The sequence below is a fragment of the Drosophila melanogaster genome, chromosome X, assembly GCF_000001215.4.
Source record: "Drosophila melanogaster chromosome X".
Classification (NCBI taxonomy): domain Eukaryota; kingdom Metazoa; phylum Arthropoda; class Insecta; order Diptera; family Drosophilidae; genus Drosophila; species Drosophila melanogaster.
In genome coordinates this window covers 11,374,781-11,393,180 of record NC_004354.4, presented here as the reverse complement: position 1 = coordinate 11,393,180, position 18,400 = coordinate 11,374,781, and the positions used below count along the sequence as shown (strand labels likewise).

Sequence of the window (18,400 nt, the reverse complement as noted above, 5' to 3'; positions counted from 1 at the left end):
GGTGGGGTAGGAATGTGACGGGGAGGGGGCGCCATGGGCGTGTTGGGACAAACACACACACAAGACTTTGAGCCAACTAAGCTCCAAGCAAAAAAAATCAACAAAAAACCCAAAGAAAAAAAACCTCAACAACAGCACGCTATATTAACGGGGCCAACGAGCTACAATCGGTTTTTTTCTCTTACTTCTACACTTTTTTTTTCGTGGGCCTTGTTTCTTGTTTTTTTTTTTTTTTTTGTAAAGTTGCACACCCTTGAAATTAGTAGCTGGCACTAAAGCCAAATCATATCACATACTATATGGAGCACTTATCTTATCTATGATAAACATATGCTTGGGACCACAAGCACACTGAAAATGCGGAAAACCGAACCGCAGACGATAAAATTCTTAAGTCATTGTAAGAAAACCGAAGAAGAATTCCAAATGCACATAGAATTTTCTTACTTAAGGAATAGAGATGCCATAGTTTCGTAAGCACAAACGCTCAAATCAAATGAATCATAAAATTATAGTCTATTAAAGTGCCTATTCGATTACTCGCGTTGCATGCAAAGCGGGGAAAATGAAATCTAATAGGCAATGCAACGCGCTAGTGAAAAATTCTAAACGAGCTTTTCAAGGCCTAAACGAATAATGGGAATAATAGTTAATAGTAACTAGTCACGTTCAAGGCGAATTGGAAAGTCTTTGGTATTACTGCAATGTAAAAAGTAAGCAATGCTAAAAATTAAGAGCACATTTCGAATATGTGATCATAAAAGTGTATAGCTCATAATTTGCAGTATTTTTAGTTAGCAGCAAACAGATCATAAAGACTAGAAAAACCAGAGACCCAATTGCTAACGATAAACAAACATGAGTCACACGAGAAATGCGTGAGAAATCCGTGGAAAGAAGTCAAATCTATATAGGGATATGGCCATAAAATAGTATAGACTACTGATACATATGCCACATAAAAGCGAAGATTATAGCATAACCATATGTGTATGTATGTATGTATGTACATGTACATAGCTGATTAATAATCCGCAAATAATCCACGGCCAGTGAGAAATTTGAATGCGTCAAGCTGCGTTGCACTTCATTGATCAAATCGAGTATAGAAATGTTGGCAAAATGCCCAGGGGTTTACTGTATGCGATCGGACGTGACAACGGATCGTGGTCGAAACACCTGCGAGGGAAACGAAATCGAAACGGAAATCCAAAGCCATATTCCAATATTGTTTCATTCCGGCCACACGGGGAGCGGTGGGTGGTACTAAAATTATGGTTCAATACGTAAACTTGTCCTTCGCGTCCATTTGTTGTTGTTGCTGTTGTTATTGCCGACAGACGCGTGATGTGTTTATAAGTTTTTGCGGAAAAATCGGATGAGACATACATATGTATATACTGGATGCACAGGGAAAGCCACCTTTGATTTAAAAGTGGATATTCGGGAAAATGGGTTTCATAGTTATAATACCAGTTAGAAGAGATCAAAGGATCTGTGATTAAACTCTGGAACTTATTTTTCAAACATTTTATGCAACCTTCTCATCTAGCCAGTGTCCACTGTAAATTCCTTGGTTTTTGTGGGTGGTATAATTTTCGAAAATAAAACGGTTTCTGTCAAAAATTAGAAGAGCGAGTGAGAGGGAAAATCGAATTGGGGACAACAACAACAAGTACGCCTGTGCGGAATATTAAGGGCACCCACCAGCAGCAACAACAACAACAACAAGAGTGGTGAGAACAATAACAAATCCAACAAGAGAAGAACCGTTGATCGGAGCATTAGAAAGAGACGAAGGAAAGTCTTTTTTTTTTTGTTCTTTTACTTTTTTTTCTGCGATGGCAATGCAAAGACGCTAGAATGATGACAACGCACCAAACTGTGTGAGTGCGAGTGTGCGCACAGTGGTGGGCAAAAATATAGAACTTAGTTCTATATGCGTAGTTCTATGCGTAAAAAAATGTAAATACTAACCAAAAGGAATAATATATTCGTTATAAACTTTTTAGACCTTTTTGCACAATTGAATTTATAACTTTTATACAATTTGCACGTAAATTAAAACCATTCTTAAGAGGTAAACAAAGCCTAGAAGCTGCGTAAACAAATACTAAAATGCACAAGGGGTAAACAAATCCACATTTAAACGGAAGTAATTAAAAAAAATTTGCCACTAAAAGCGTGCCCCCGGCTGTTCGAACACTTGTGTATCGCTTGAATCGAGGAAAATCGGCTAGCTTTCAGTCCGCCTGCGAATTTGATTTGAAAACAAGAAAGAACACTATAGTCCTCATAGTCTCGCGACTATTCGATACTATTACTCAGATAGTGAAGCGCTAGACAGATTGAGATATAAACAGTTTTTTGGTCAGATTGACTTGGCTAGTGATCCTGCTCAATTATATATATACTTCCACCTGTTACATACTCCTCAACGAATCCAGCATACCCCACGACGAGTAGAGGGTACCATAAACCATGGAATCATCGCGCACTATATGTATAGAACGCAGATGCCCAGCTTTTTCTACATATATCCAACAGATATTTTGCTTGCTGGCTATACATCTACATACATACATCCTATTCGTATATGTGTGTAGAATTGATAATGGATATAGTAAGACCGATTTTTACCGAATCCAGATTGAAGAGTGACGAAACTTTCTTGATGAATCCGCCGCCGCTGCCGCCGCCGTCGCGCTTCTTTTTCCTCGTTGTCATATCGCAGCGGCTTTTGTTTAATTGATTTTATAACTTATTGTTATACTTGGTTTTTTAATCTTATGGCGTTCGAGGGTTAAAGTTACAGCCGCGCACAAACAACAACAACAACACACGGACAAATGCCGGCGCTGCTGCCTCTGCTTCCTCTTCTCTTCTTCTTCTTCTTGAACTCGATTCGTTACTATTTTATTTGCCGCCTGTGATTATCCAACTTTTTGCACTAGACAAACGAAAATGCACACAATTGCGAACAGAGAGGTTGACTTTTGAAACATCTATATATTTAAATCGCACGCACGAGCGTGTTGTTTGTGTTTTAGCGATCGGGAAACTGAAAAGAGGCCGCTGCCACCGCCGCCGCCGAAACAACAAACACAACACACGGAGCACGCACGCACACACACGCACGTACGTATGCACACAGAGTGTGCGAGAGAGGAAGAGCGAGTTTTTTTTTCGGTATACCGACTTAAATTCTCTCACACTCTCTCTCTCTGTCTCCTTGTTTTGCTGGCATTTTTCCCCCTCCGTGACGATCGATAGGTGGCGGTCTATCGTTATCGCTTGCGCTGGCAATGCTCGCTCCCTTTCTCACACTCCGGTTATATGTCACCGCCAACTGTATTGCAATGCCAATGACTCATAAACAATGCACTCGTCTTTAATTACTTGTGTTCACATTTCCATTGCACAAAACAAAATAAACAAACAAAAAAATAAAGCGAGCAACCGAACGCGACGAAAACAACACACCCAACTAGTAGAATCGATTTTTGCAGCTAGCTCGGCCTATCGATTGCCAACAGAGTGACCACATGGTGATCGTTCAGTTATACCAAAAAATACTAGTTATCTATACAATTAATAAAAAATTTTTAAAGTTGTTTTTAAAATATGATCAACTGTTTTTATGGTGCGCAAAAATCTGTCGCATTTCAATCAATTTGGTAATCATTATTAAAACAGCAGAAGCGATAATGGCATTCCGATTTTTATTTTGTAGAAATGGTTCGTGTCAACGCTAAGCATTCCGAAAATAAAACAGTTTTAAAAATATTGAATTTTCAGCCTACAGAAATAATCATATTCAAAGCTTAAAATAAAAATCAATACAAACCATAAATCATCAAGGCAATAAAAACGAACGAACAAGTCAAATAAGAAGCGCAAAATGTATGTATATTTTTTAAATGGGGTTCACATGGTATGTTTCTTAAATCAAAATCAAATTTAATTTGGCAACTTAAAACATTATTAATAACCAAAACATGCACCAAACTTAAGCTAAAATTATAAATAAGCTTGATTTAATGTCTTTCACAATGTACCTTATTCGCTAGTAAGCACTAATCAAACAAAATCGTGCACTAAAAACTTAGTATAAATATCGTTAGCTTTAATATAAAGAAAATGTGTTACGCCCGTTGGCAGTTTTCCCGTTCTCGTTGCTATATGTACTTTCTCCTTCTGGCCAGTTTAGCTACAACGAGCAACAACAACAGCGCACCGGAAACGGAAATGGGCGACGCTTGGCCCACAAAAGCGAGAAGGCCGAGCGCCTTAAGCGTCTTAAGTAAGTAACGATTCGTTAAAAAGCCAGGAAAATGGGCAAAAAGGCGGATAAATACACTGGCGTGCTCCCAATTACACTGGCCTCACCAATGGCGATTTAAAATTGTGGGCGTTACCGCCCACGTTCCGTGCCACATGAATAATTAAGCTGAAAATGCGGTTGCAGTGTAACATGCAACTTAAAAAATCGAATTCAAATTCCATCTGTTGTCTGAATATGGCACTAAATCCGGTCTTTGACTCGATTCCTGGCAAAAAACTAGAGCAATGTATTTATCATACGGAATGTTAGTGGAAGGTGGGTATCTTTGTCCTCATTTTGGTCGCCTCATATATTAAACAATATGAATAAGACGGTTTGAATTTAGCTTAACTTAGCGATAAACTATGGTTGCATCGTTTTTTAATTAATCACAAAATGTAGCAACAACGATATTTTCAACCTTATGCGTTAAATGAGTTAAATGTTGAGCAATTTAATCAAAGCCTCCGAAAAATTAATTAATTTGTTTGATTCTTTTGTGAAGACCCGAAATGAAGTGCAAATGGGAGCAGCCTCGAAATTGCGAACTAATGAATTCTTTGAGCAGAGGGGGGGGGGGGCTAATTACACAGCCAGCTGTTTTCCACCTCCTTGGCTTTTCCGCGAGCTGATTGCTCTGCCCTCGAGGACTTTTCCACGCCGGGAAAATGGCGGGGTAAAACTAGGTGGACTCAAAAGCGCGCTTAAGCATTTTGGCTTGAATGCCGTTGTTATGGCGAAGTTGGTAATGGTGTTGGTGTTGAATTTGGCTTTGATGTTGATGTTGATGTGGATGGAGGCTCACGAGGACTCGCTTGCGCTGGTGTGCGTTTGGGTATGTCTGTGTAAGTGACTGTATCTGTATCTGTGACTGATTTTCAACTGAAGCTGTTGGCGCATATCATTAAATTGCAGGAACTTACAGTCTGGGACCCGCTCCTCGATTTGGATCCCTGCTGCTGCTGCGGATTCTGCTGCTGCGGGGAGCGGGAACTGCGCTGCTGCGCTTGCTGCTGCTTTTGCTGCTGCTCGACAGTTGGCTCCTTGGCATTTTCCGTGTCCGATTCGATGCGCATGCGCTGATTCTGCGAAAGAAACCCAAAGGAAGAGCGATCAGTAACGATATCGAAATAATCGTTCCGTGTATCAAACTAGCGTTCGATATCGTTGTTATTCTTAATTGCCACATTCCTAGCCATTTCTCATGATAAGACAACTCCTCCAACTTATATATTATTAAGTTTTACATTTGCACATTGGCTGTTCATAAAAATCGATGTATGTACATATCGTAAATCGCTTTTTGTATATCGATAGGATTCGGCGCTACCTTTCCCCACTTACGTTGGCACAACAGCAGGCATATCGCGAACCGATACCACCCCCCGATTCATTGTCCTTTTCAGTTTCCTTCTCCTTTTCCTTATCCTTTTTCTGCCGCTCCCTGGATTGATGTTGATCCTGTTGTTGTTGTTGGTGGTAGTGTTGTTGCTGTTGTTGTTGGGGAGGCGGCGCCGTCAATTGACGTCGACGTCGACGCATTCGCACCGGCGACCGCGAACCAACATAATTTGAAAAGCGACGCCTCGAATGTCGCACTATCGACACCCAGTCGATCATTTTTCACAGTGTACTCGTATCCAAATTTCCCCCGCGATATGTTTTAGTTTAAAGCTCTTGTTCTATTTTTTTTATCGGTGGGATTTGGTTGGTTTTCAGTTGTTCACTTTGTGCGTTTCATTTTATCTTAAAAAATAAATTTGTGAGAGTTGAAAAATGATCGTATGGATTCACAATTCGTCTCGTTTGGTTTATTGTTATTAATTTATTCATTTATATCATCTTGTGTTGTAATTTATTTAAAGAAATCATGTAAAGCGCTCAACATCAACAGTACAATGGGATGCCCACTTTGCCACTGAAGAGTTGCGATAGCAACAAGTTGGGTGCAAGCAGCCGGAAAAGCGGAAAAGCTGGAACGACTGGAATTGAAATCGGCACCCTCGTTGTCTTTGTTTGTTTTCCACCGGCTACACACACACACGCACACACACGCACAACAACAGATAAAAATCTGTTTGCGATTTCCATATTTGCCACTCGCAAATGGGACAAAAGCATATACAAAGATTGCTTTTTCGCAGCAAAACTTTTTGGTAGGTGAATATTTGAAAAAATAATACACAAAGAAACACAATTTATTAACCGGAAATAACTGATTCCGCTTGGTAATGCTAAATATTTTCCAAGTTTGAAATGAGTCATTAATCACAACCATCAATTTTCTGCGAACCCTGTTTATTTGGTTTTCATTGAGGAATATTTGATTTGTGATCACTTGGCCAGCATCAATATTTACATTTAAAATGTATTATTTTATGATTTGTGTTTACATTAGTTTTGATATCTTCAATGTTGAGATATAAAACAGTAACTCTAGATGATTTTTCACAATTTCTATTTGGTTTCTAGTGAGATTTTTATTGTTTCGGAGCAAAAAGTTCGTTTGGCGTTCAGATTTTTATCGAGTGTATGCCAAGGTCCAAAAAGCGAATGCCGAACACTTTTTGTTTACAGTCGGAGCGGAGAAACATGTGTTCTCATGTGCGGATGTTCTAAAAACGAAAGATTCTATAGTAGCTGCTGTGGGAAAATGCTCTCGAAACTAGCAGCAGAAAATGAAAATCCAAAGCGCGTTTTTGGCATGAAAGAAACGCAAGAAACGGCAGGCGATGCGAGCTGCCAAAATAAATAGATTGATATATTGCTCGTCTCATTTATGTTGTTTTTCTTGTTGCTTTAACGATGTTTTCCAATGCCAGACGGCCATGAATGAAAAACTCGACGAGTGGCAGTGAAAGAAACCGAAAAAAGTCGGAAAATAGCAGGGAAACCGAAAAGGGCTGAGTTAGCAAATATTCAAGCAAATATATTCAACTTATTCATCAAGACTGTGGTCTGTAAACGAAATACCGAAAATACGTATTAATTTTGTATGGAATTTCGCACTAAACATAAACGTGTCAACCGTATGGCTGTGAATTTATTAAGAATTCCAGCAATTAATTAAAGTAATGGCTCAATTAACTGCTGTGCAGGTTTAATCACTTTTAATTTGCGCCACCTGGTGGTGCTTTTAATTGGTGAGCGATTGCTGTTGGGCACGTGGGGCGTATACGTAATATTTGGAAGCATGCCTGATGTTGCTCATCCGCCCCGTTGTTCACCTGCCACCTAGCAATGCCCCCAAACTGGGTCTTGTTTTATGTATCTTGTTCGTTTTTTTTTTTTCTTCTCTTTCCCCATTCGATGCGTACATTCTGTGTTACAATTATGTAAAATGTTTGTTTTTTGGCGCCAAAGTCGATGAGTGATGGACACGCATGTGGCAGGGAAACACGAAGAAAAGCGAGGAAAAAATATTAGCCGGCCAGCGACTGATAACGACGCCAAAGGGAAAACAGAAATATTGACTTGACCACGATACAGCTCACACAAAAGGAAAACGAAAATAAACTACTTTAATATCGGTTTTTAAGAAATGTTGCACGTTGAACACGCAGTGGGTTTTTCTTAGTTTTTATTGTGTAATGTTTATAATTAATTTATAAAATGTTCTGTTTTTTTTTTTAACATCCCATGTGCGCATTAAATAGCTCTATTATGCGTTAATCTACAAATTATACACATTTTTAATTAAAATTTTAAGTTTTTGCTTGGAAAAAGCCAAACAAAAGCCATGCGAATTGTGAATCAAACGTTAATATTTTGTTTTTTTTTTTTGTGCCTGCCCACGTTTAACGAGGGTTAAACAGCGTCTGGTGGGTTAAAGGGTATTCCCCGCACCCACACACGCACACGCACCACCTACACACACACACACTTGGAGAAGGCAGACAGACACGCGCCGCTATGCAAAATTGTTGTGCGACTCGACGCGTCAACGGCACGACTGTTACTACCGCCTTTGCCGTTCCGTTTGCCGCTGCCGTTTTTCCTTTACGCCATATGCCACCACCCACCGGCGTCCCCTCGCCACGGATTGGCCCAGCGCCCAGCACCAACACCCCACCCCCCCCCCCCCCCCGAGAGGAATACCACCGCACACCAGACCACACCAGACCCACGGGTCCATGTCCGTTCGCCAAAAACCGAGTGTGTTCGTGTGTTACCGCCTCTGTCGACGTCGCTGCCGGCGGCGCTGCCTCGGCCCGGCCAAACAAAAAATAAAATAAAAAAGCAAGAAAAAAACTGAAAAAAACTAAAAAAAAAATGAAACAAAAAAATAATACAACAATTTGGCAACAAAACAGAGAGAGCGGCAAAAGAAATAAGTAATGGGAACCTTGGGCAATCATTCATTGGTTAGCACTGATAACAAACATTTGCCGGCAGCATCCTTCAAACCCAAGACAGATTTACCGAAGCGATGCAGTAAAGCCTCGCTATGCGAAAATTTGCACAAAAAAATATATATATAAAAAACGAACAAGAAAAAGTAAGTCAAGTGTACTTTTTCGTTGATTTTCTACGCCAGACATTGTATATTTGTTACACAATAGAAACAAAAGGTGTTCCATATGCGAGTGCACACTGTAGCCGTCAACAGTTTACCGTTCGTCTAGCGCCTATCGTTTACCGTTGCCCGATTTGTGACGTGTACCAGCGCGCCGTTTCGCTATTTCGCCGTTCCGATTTCACGATTTCTGAATTTCACGACTCGACGACTTGACGACCCTCCGATTTTTAGTACGCATGTCCCAGGCGACAAACAACAAAAAGGCAACAACAATGCGGGCGCGAAAGGACAACAAACAAAGTAAATTGCCGACCGTGGGTGCAAGTGGGACGGCAGCAGGCGGTGCGAGCGGGACGGCAGGCGAAAGCGAAAGGTCGGAAATCTGAGCCTTTGTGTCTGCTCCTAGTTTTTCTTTCCTTTTTCGTTAATACATATATATATATTTTTTTAATGTGTAGGTATAGTACAGCGACATCAATCAGCTCAAACGGAAACGAAAAGGATACGACTAGCGATTACCTTCCAAAGTTTGCGTATTTCGCTGATTTATAACTATAATCATATGTTTGGTTGAAGGAACTCAAACTTGTGTAGCTGTTCTTGGAACAATTGGAACGGGTATTTAAAACATACCCTATAGAAGGGGTATCACTTGAAGGGGTATTGCATTCCAGCACATGTATGATGTACATACATACATACATATCTATTTAATTTCCAAGTGCCCCACCAGGTTGTCAGAGCCACTTAAGCCGCAGCAATTCGAGGGGACATCTGGGCGTAAGGACATTCAACCGCCTCGCTCTCGAGGATTGAGCACCACTACCGCCCATTTCCAAGCACTCACCACGTGCTCGGATCCCGGGACATGTTCAAGAGATTTCAATTAGCTATGGGGGCACCTAATGCCTGTGCTCTCGATTCTTTTATTTTATTTTTTTTTTTTGCATTAACTGCATGCATGGGGCCAAGTGGGGGTCGCCACTTAAATGGGACGAAGGATATTAGCCTGTCTATGCGCATAACTGAGATTTTTAGAACAATAAGAGCTTATACCCATTAAGCAGTGAGTTAATAAACAGTTAATTATACTCGGTAATTACATACCTACATATGTATGTGTTATGTTTGTTTAGATTCCCAGAGTTTGTGACAGAATGGCAGATGGATATTAGGCATATGTTTATGATCTTAATGGGAATGATGTATGCTGTGCGTTTCTTACCAAGATCTCTTCCAATTCACTCTTAAATGTTCTGCTGAGGGCCTCGGCCTGCGCTTGGGCACTCACATTATTCGCGATCGGATTCTGATTGAGTGCTGATTGGTTGGTTTGATTGGATGAGGCGTCGTTGTTAAACTCATAGGCGCAATTGCGATTGAGGTTTGAAGATTTGATAAACTGTGCGATTTTCGGGGATAGTAAGCAGTAGTAGTAGTAGTAGTAGTAGTAGTATAGTAGTAGTATAGTAGTATAGTAGTAGTATAGTAGTAGTAGTGGTATAGTAGCATAGTAGTATAGTAGTAGTAGTAGTATAGTAGTATAGTAGTAGTAGTAGTGGTAGTAGTATAGTAGTAGATAAGTAGAGCAGTAGTAGTAGTATAAGTTGTAGTATTTGTTGTAGGCGTGGAGTGGAAGAAGAGAAGAACAGAGAACAGTATAGAGTAGAGCAGATCGAGTGAGATGCAAACAACGGCGGAAACGGAAGTTAATGCTATCGGGTTTCAAAGGAAATTCAAATAATTTAAAAAAAAAACTCCAAAAAACAAGGTAACATATATCATTGCATACTTAGTGGCACAATTTAAGAACCAGAGCATCTAAAAACTCGTTTAAATAGGCAAAATCTAGGAAAGTAGATTGAACGGAACAATATAGGGTATATATTAAACTCGAAGAGAAACAGGCCAAGATATATATATACATATCAAAGAAAATGCACTCCTAAGGAATGGAATTTAGGATCAAAACAGAGAAAGAATACATTTAAGGAGAGACATAACCATCTAGATTCAAGAACAGGTCAGAATACAGATTAATATAAACACTATTGAGGATATATATAAAAGTACCAACATATGTCATAAAAAGGGAACTAATTATGAAAAAATAGGAATAGAATATATGAATGAATGGATGAATAATCATAACTATGAATTTTGCAGCAGAATAAGTACGTTTCACGAAATGACAGTTAATGATGTTCAAAAGATAAGATCGGTGTAAACAGGTGGATATAAGTTCACTAGTTGGGTTTTACATATTCCCCAGCACTAACTTTCGGCCCAAAAAACACAGGATTTATAAATACTATATAAAACAATTTAAGTTCCTCGATCAAACAGATCCTACTCACATCAGCTATTTTGACTGCCTGGCCATCCTTTTCCCATTTGGTTGCAATTTGCAAGGTCTCCGCTGTCTTTTGTTGTATGCTCTTCGAGTCATCCAATAATGTCAATTCATAGAATTCTTGTATATCTGCAATTGAAGGAAATACATAATTAATAAGAGTATAATAATTATAATTCTTAAAACTATTTTCTTATATTATTCGCTGTTTTGTTCTAGTTTAAGGAGCAATCATGGTTCAGCAGTAAACATTATTTCAGCTTTCAGAAAAAACTTTCCACTTTTAAATGTATAAATATATTTATATAATATTGTATACTTCTGTGAGACAGGTATCGCTACAAAGATGTTTTCCATTCTACATTTGAAGTATATTCAATTCTTGTTTCTATTCTACATTTTTATAATATTCAATTTTAGTTTTAAAAACATCTTATGAGCAGGTTTCTGTCGTTTCAGAATGACACGAGAATGTCATACATTTTTACAAGCAAAAAAAAACTAAATTTAATATGTATTTAATATATGCTATCAATATATAATCAATAGACTTGTATTGCAATATACAAATACTTCAGCTCTGCTCTTTCTATCTACTTCATAAATATTATTTAATTTTTCGTCATTGATGACGCGTTTTCTGCAAATTCTGCCATGTTTGCGTGTAGATAAAAAGTTTTCTTCCAATACTCAAATTCTTTCAATTTCAATTCTGAAAGAAAAGACAACGAGTTAGACAATTTGGCCATTTAATCGGAATACAAATTTGCTTACCTCACACATGATTGTTCCTTCCGAGAAGAAACTCTATTCAAATGGGCAGCTTATCGACCGTTTTTAAGGCTGTTGTTTGTATTTTTTTCGATATTTCCGAATCGAACTTGCTTTTGATTGCCTACTCAGCGGAAAAGGAAAAAATCAAGCTCAAATTCGAGCGAGAGCTGCTGAGTAAATAACTCCTTCACACCAGAACGGATTCTTGGATTGTGAAAACAAACAGGGAATAAATAACAAAAAAAAAGGGGCCACTGCGGTTAATAAAGTTGAACACATTGAATAACGACAACAAGCAACTAAAGTGCAATCGAACGAATAAACAAACGGATCGAAAACTTTGTTGGCATTCTGCAGTTAACTTGTGGTGCGAAAGTACACTGAGAAAAATGCAACAACCAACCGCCGAGTGATCGGAAAAATCAAGTTAAACAACTTGATGCATAAGTTAAATAACATTTAGATGTTATCATTCTTTAAAGACAAATCAGTAAATATTGAATTCAAAAATTTTTCAATGCTTACATACATTTTTAAAATCAAGTGTCGCCTTAATTGTTTCATAGATATTACATTATTTAATCCTCCACTAAACCAGCCAGCTTCTTTAAATTCACATTGTCCGTCGGTGTGAAATGGGCTTTAATTGTTGGCTTAGTGCAGTGCCATAGGAGGCATCGAGCAGCTTTTGCTCGGGAAGCGGAAATCAGAAACTGTCAGAATGCATCTCGAATGCATACATTTCAATGCAAACTGACGCCGCCACTGACAGCGGAAGGGAATGGGCGTTGGGGGTGTGGCTGTGCTTATACGAACACACAATATACCCATATGCTGCTGCCAATATGTTTCGCTTCAACAGCAGTCAAGTGGCCCAAATGGGGGAAACTAAAATCCGACTTTTCAGGGAGAAAAAAAAAGAAGCAAAATTGAAACGAAATCCATGGCGCCCATTTAATTTCCTGCGCCCCAAAACAGGGCAGCCCCAAAAAGAGCAAGCGAGACAGCTGGTCGGATAGAACGAGAGAGAGAGAGAGAGAGAGCACGTAATTCCATGGGGCATTGCTGGGCCACCAATATATTGCATGGAAAAGTACGCGCAGTCATTGAAATGTGTGTACATAAAGTACAGCTCACTGGGAAACTAAAGGTTTCCCGGGGGAACTGTGCAAGGCAATTTGAAACTAAATATTTCAAATTTGCAAAGCTGAAAAGAAACACCCTACTAATATTAATCAAGCAGACGAAACTTTCGAAAACGTTTTCGAACATTATTACAAGCTTCAGATACCTAAAAAAATATATGTTGGCCCTACGATTAAACAAGCAGCTTAGCATATATACAAGAAGTTGCTTAAAATTTGTAAATCTTCAATGGAGAATTGCCTGTATTTTATCGAGAGACCACTGTACCACGTTATGCAATGGATTCGGCCACTTGAACTCAAAATGAGTTATCGAATGCTTTAGAATGCTTTCCCGAAAATGCCCTTTTAAGCATTGTTATTTTTTTCATTCCTCCATTATTTGTGTGCCTTCAATTTGTGTTCTGCATGTTTTTCATCGGTATTTGTGTTTGTTTTATTTTTTATTGCGGCCACATTTTTTAGCTGGCCTCAGCTGAATGCCAATGCCGTTGAAAAAGAGATGCTAAACTTCAGGTTACACCATCTCTCTCTATCTTCATCTCGCTGTGGGGAATTCCAGGAAATCGATAAGACCCCTCAAAAGTATCCACAATATATTTGCATACATATGTATGTATCATTTACAATAGCAGGGGATAATAATAGCAGCGATTTCAATCACAATTTATGTAACTTAAAGTAGCAAATAACTTATTGACTTATAGTAAGCTGCGTATAGATTTAAAAATTAATATCTTATGCTTGTTACAGTTTATCTCACGTATAGTGGTTTTATTCGCTTGACCGCAATCGTATCTCACTCGTAAACATATACACTAGTGTATGTATGTAAATGTAAGTGTGCTGCAGATGATTCCAATTCTAGGCCAATTAAATTGGGATTTCGCCCGCACATGGCTCTTCATGACCTTTTGCCCCCCCCCGTCCCGCACACAACCCCTGGCGCATCCTTATCTCTATCCTTCGCTTCAACTTGAGTGTCAATTGTGGTGCCTGTGCAACACTGAGAACCAAGCCAAAAACTATGGCAAAAAAAAATCAAACTCTGATGCCCAAACATAGTTTTTCCAACGATATTACTCATACGCAGTGTTATTCGGTTGCACAGTAGTAGTGCTTTCAAACGCAGTTGAAATGTTTTCAGTGTTATTACAGCATAACAGATTCAATGCAAATATGTTCAACAAAAGCGGGAAAGAGACGGAAAGAGACTGGAATCTAACCTCAAGTTTGATACTATACCCAAAACACACACACACACACATACGTTTCGGGTGTTTGGGATGCGGCTAATACCTTGTTAATTATTTCACACGCACACACATGCATACACCACCTCAAATTCCCTTGGGTGGACCTTAACTGTGGGTTGATTTCAAGGCTGTGAACTCTTTTTATCGTAATACATGTGACCCATATCTATCATAAGAAAAATCAAGTACTGGCATCGTGTTTAAAAACTCTCTTCTTCAATTTAGTTTAGCTTTCCTTCTAAACTAGCAGAGCGACGTGACTGATCATGTTCTGTCGAAGTGCGACCCTGCGAGTTTTTAAGTTAAGGTCCACCCTTGTGTTTGGCCATACAAAAGCTCCTGTTTTCTAACGTGTCACGTGTTTGGCTTGTTTGCATTTGAGTTTGTGTGTGCTTGTTAGCCGTTTAACATTTCTGACACGCCAAGCGCAGCCACTGAAACTGTAACGATAACGGGAGAAGAGGAAGCACCAGCGGGATACGCCGAACAAGAGGAATAGGGACAAGAAGAACCAAAACAATGGGAAGAATGGAAAGAGGTAGGGGGAGAGGACCCAAGCGAAACGAAACGAAAAGGATTATGCAACTGCCACTGACAGCGGGCAACACAATTTGCACCCAGGGGTCCAATAGAAAGGGACGGGGTCACAGAGCGAGACGCGGAGCGAGCGGGAGAGAGCCATAGGGGACTAGAATGAGATGGAGCACGGCGGTAGAGCAGAACTTTTGCAAATTATACAACAGGCAAGACCCACAAAACAGACAACTGCAAACCAACCGCCCGTCTCGAAATGGATGGACATATGGACAGAGAGAGATGAGAGGCGGATACGTTGCTGAAAAAAAGAAAAGATGGGCGAGCAAAAAAAAAAGTGTACTGCAAACAGTGCTGCCAAAAATCCAAAAGTAGCTAAGAGCTAATCCAGACAAAACTGTCAAATGAGAAAAACAAGCTGTCAAATCTTGGGCAAAAATGTCTCAATAAATGGGAACGGCTTAAAAAACTGCTTAAATATACAATGATAAGGCAACAATGGCAGGGAAATTAACTTTTCTTAATAGGAAAGTATTTAGTTATAGTGATAATTAGGTTCATCTTAAGCTTGAGACTATAGGTAATATGAGGGAAACCAACAAGTTGCTAGTGAAAATCAATGGCTCCTTCGCCATATGCCACCAAAATGCACTCCATGATGCAACTGGAGCACTAATCAGGCCGTCTATCGACCCTTTTGAGTAACCAGAGTCGGTAAAGAAAAAAAAAACAAGCTGAATTAGCCGCATTACTATGGGACGCTTGCTGTTTCCATTGCGCTGCGCTGCTTGGTCTATTTGACCCAAATCCTATGCAATATTATCGTTTTGCTGTCGCTGTTGCTGCAATTCCCTTTGTTGCTACTTTGTGCTCACTGCTTGCTTGTCAAGTGAAAATAATTTGCAACGCGAGGGGAGGGACAAGAAAATCGATAGGCGATAGGCAATGGACGATAGACAACTGCACAGATAAGAACTACTTTTCAAGGATCTTTCTTTCCGGCTCATCAACTACTTTCTAACAATCTTGGCACAAAGTTCGCAACTTTGTTTGCGTTTAAAGTTTCAGAATCAATAGACGATGATGATGAGCTTGGTTAAGGCTCTTGCTTATAACGAACTTGTGAAAAACTTATTTAGCACACTGACCTATATAATAAAGTATTTCACAAAAATGCACTTATCTAGCGGCAATTATTTAGATATTTTTAAAGGCAAAAACTTACGAGCGACGCGAATAGCGTCTAAGATATACATATAGGATATTTTCATCGATTTAATCGATACATTATCGATTACTCACCTAACAGCGCTTGAAACAAGCGAGATTTAAATATGCGTATAACGCGTTCGATTGCAATACGCAGCGCCCGATCCTGCGGCTCCGAAAGTCTCGCGTGGTAGTCCTCGAGCAGCTCGAGAGCCCGATGAGCTTCTGAAATATATAGAGAAAAGAATATGGTTAGTACAAATGATCTTCGATTGTTTTATTATGAAATCAACCCAAAAGACCAAGGGATTCTGCCTGCCCATTTTTCCCCACTGGATTAGTGCCTACTCTGTATGTCCGCAATGCGCTCCTCCTCATCCTGACTGATCGCCAGACCCGCCTGGCCGAAGATCGTTGACCAGAAGCCCCTCTCGGAACCCTGTTCCGAACCACTTTCCCCAGCCGCATCCTGTACGTGGGATCTCTGCTTGGGCTTTGGCTTCGCCTTGCTCTTGGCCTTCAACTGCAGCTCCGATTGCGATTTCTCGAGACTTTCCCGCTCGAGAGTCTCGATCATGGTGCGAAATCGGCTCAGTTCCATGCGCAAACCCTCGGCACTGTGGCGACTCGACGAAGAGACGGAGAGTCCGGAAATGCCGGAGAGAAGGCGACAACGGGCTGCGCCCGAGGATGACGACGACGGACCCTCCCACTCGTCGCGCGAAGCATCGCTCTCGGACTTCTCAAAGTAGCCAGACTCCACATCCGGTGTTCGGACCATCGAAGTGGAGGACAGCATGTGTCCGTACTCGAGAAGATCCTGGGCGGAATAGAAGCATTCAACGGACTCGCGGACACTATCGCGCAGGGATGTTGGACACTTCGGAGGCTCGGGATCCGGTTCGGTTACGGTCTCCATTTGGTGTTCCATCACCTCCAGTTGCGAATCCCCATCCATATCGCTAGCTTTGGCAGCTACTGCCACCGGATTGGTATCATCGATTTCTTGGCGCACTTCTATGGCTTCCGCCGACGGCTGTACCAAGACCACCAAAGGTGGCTGGTCTTGGTCGCAGCGAATCTGTGCCTTCTTCTGCGGCAGCAGGCACTCCTCCTCCTCGGGCTCCTCCTCATCGTCCGCCGGAGAGGAATCCTCCGCCGGTTCATCATCGTCGTGGAATGTCTTGTCATCGCTACTGAGCAGTCCCTCGTTGGGATCGCTGCTCTTCTCCCGCTCCGAGTCCGTATCCGAATCCATTACCAGGACCAGCCAAGAAGACACCTCTCTTCGCGCCCAAGTGCCGCACTCAACTGGCTAGACTTTTGAGCTCTATTATGGTTCTATAGTTTGGTGGCTGCTACCGCCGATAAATCAATAAAGATTGACGCTTTTTAAACATTTTTCACCGCTTGTCGGACGCCAGTTATTAACGCTTTTTTTTTTTTGTTTTTTTGTTTCCATGAAGGGTGTGTGCCTAAAATTCCCCATCCTAAATGCTTTAACTTGAAAATCTGAATAGCAACGAAGTTGTGTGTTGCTGCGCATAGTTTGATGTCCCCATGCGAAGAGGTCAGGGGTCAAGTGCCATACCGTCGCTGGCTTGTCATTCGTGCCGCGTTTGCCAAAAAATTAAACACATAATTTATTATTATAATCGAGTCGCATTATGGTCCCAAAACACACGCACACACACACACATACAGAGCACACAAACCAAACTATACATACTCGTATCTAAATGAACATTGTATCTGTGGCCGCAGTTTGATGTCCTCAGCACGCGTCAAACGCCGACGTTGACCTTCACTGACCATTTGCGAGGCTGCTGGCAGCGCTTTTCCCCGGTTTTCCCATTTTCCGTCTGCTGCGGCTCCTCTCTTTCCCCCTCCCCCTTCCCCCTTCCGCACCATTTCATTTCATCTCTTCTGTTGGCCATTTGAGTTGCCCAAATATGATTTGTATGTGACATAATCAAATAAAATTCTTTGTCTGCATTAATTTAGCTGGTTTTTTATGTATTTTTTTTTTTTTTTTTTGTTGCATAGCTTCCAATGCACAGTTGGATACATTGTTTGTTTGGCCAAAAGTGCCATCTCGTGTGTAATTGGAAGCAGCTTTGCTGGCTAACTTTGCGCAGCACGTAAAAGTTAAATGATCTACTAAAATTACAATTGAAAAACTAATGCCAACTTTCTATATACTATATGGTGCTTAAAACTTTCACCAGCAAATCAATGCAGTTTTGCATAGACATAGCTTTTTTAATAGGTTCTAACTTTATTTCA

At 40.5% G+C, this 18,400-nt stretch overlaps 1 protein-coding gene across 21 annotated transcripts in view; it reads right to left on the bottom strand.

Moving 5' to 3' along the window:
- The window catches only part of dlg1 (discs large 1), a 40,112-nt gene that overhangs the window by 16,596 nt on the left and 5,116 nt on the right, over positions 1-18,400 (bottom strand). For 3 of the 21 annotated variants that reach the window (NM_167280.2, NM_206680.2, NM_206679.2), the window contains exons 3-6: positions 16,208-16,339; positions 11,201-11,325; positions 5,248-5,409; positions 3,890-5,195 (exon numbers count right to left, since the gene is read on the bottom strand). In NM_167280.2, coding sequence (NP_727518.1) covers positions 5,007-5,195; positions 5,248-5,409; positions 11,201-11,325; positions 16,208-16,339 — 608 coding nt within the window. In that variant the 3' untranslated portion in view covers positions 3,890-5,006. Of the gene's footprint in view, positions 1-2,640; positions 3,113-3,399; positions 3,514-3,889; positions 5,196-5,247; positions 5,410-5,668; positions 6,071-8,207; positions 8,302-10,068; positions 10,246-11,200; positions 11,326-16,207; positions 16,340-16,462; positions 17,419-18,400 lie in introns of those variants that run through there. The other 18 variants (NM_206682.4, NM_078565.5, NM_001272517.1 and 15 more) reach the window with 12 other exon arrangements.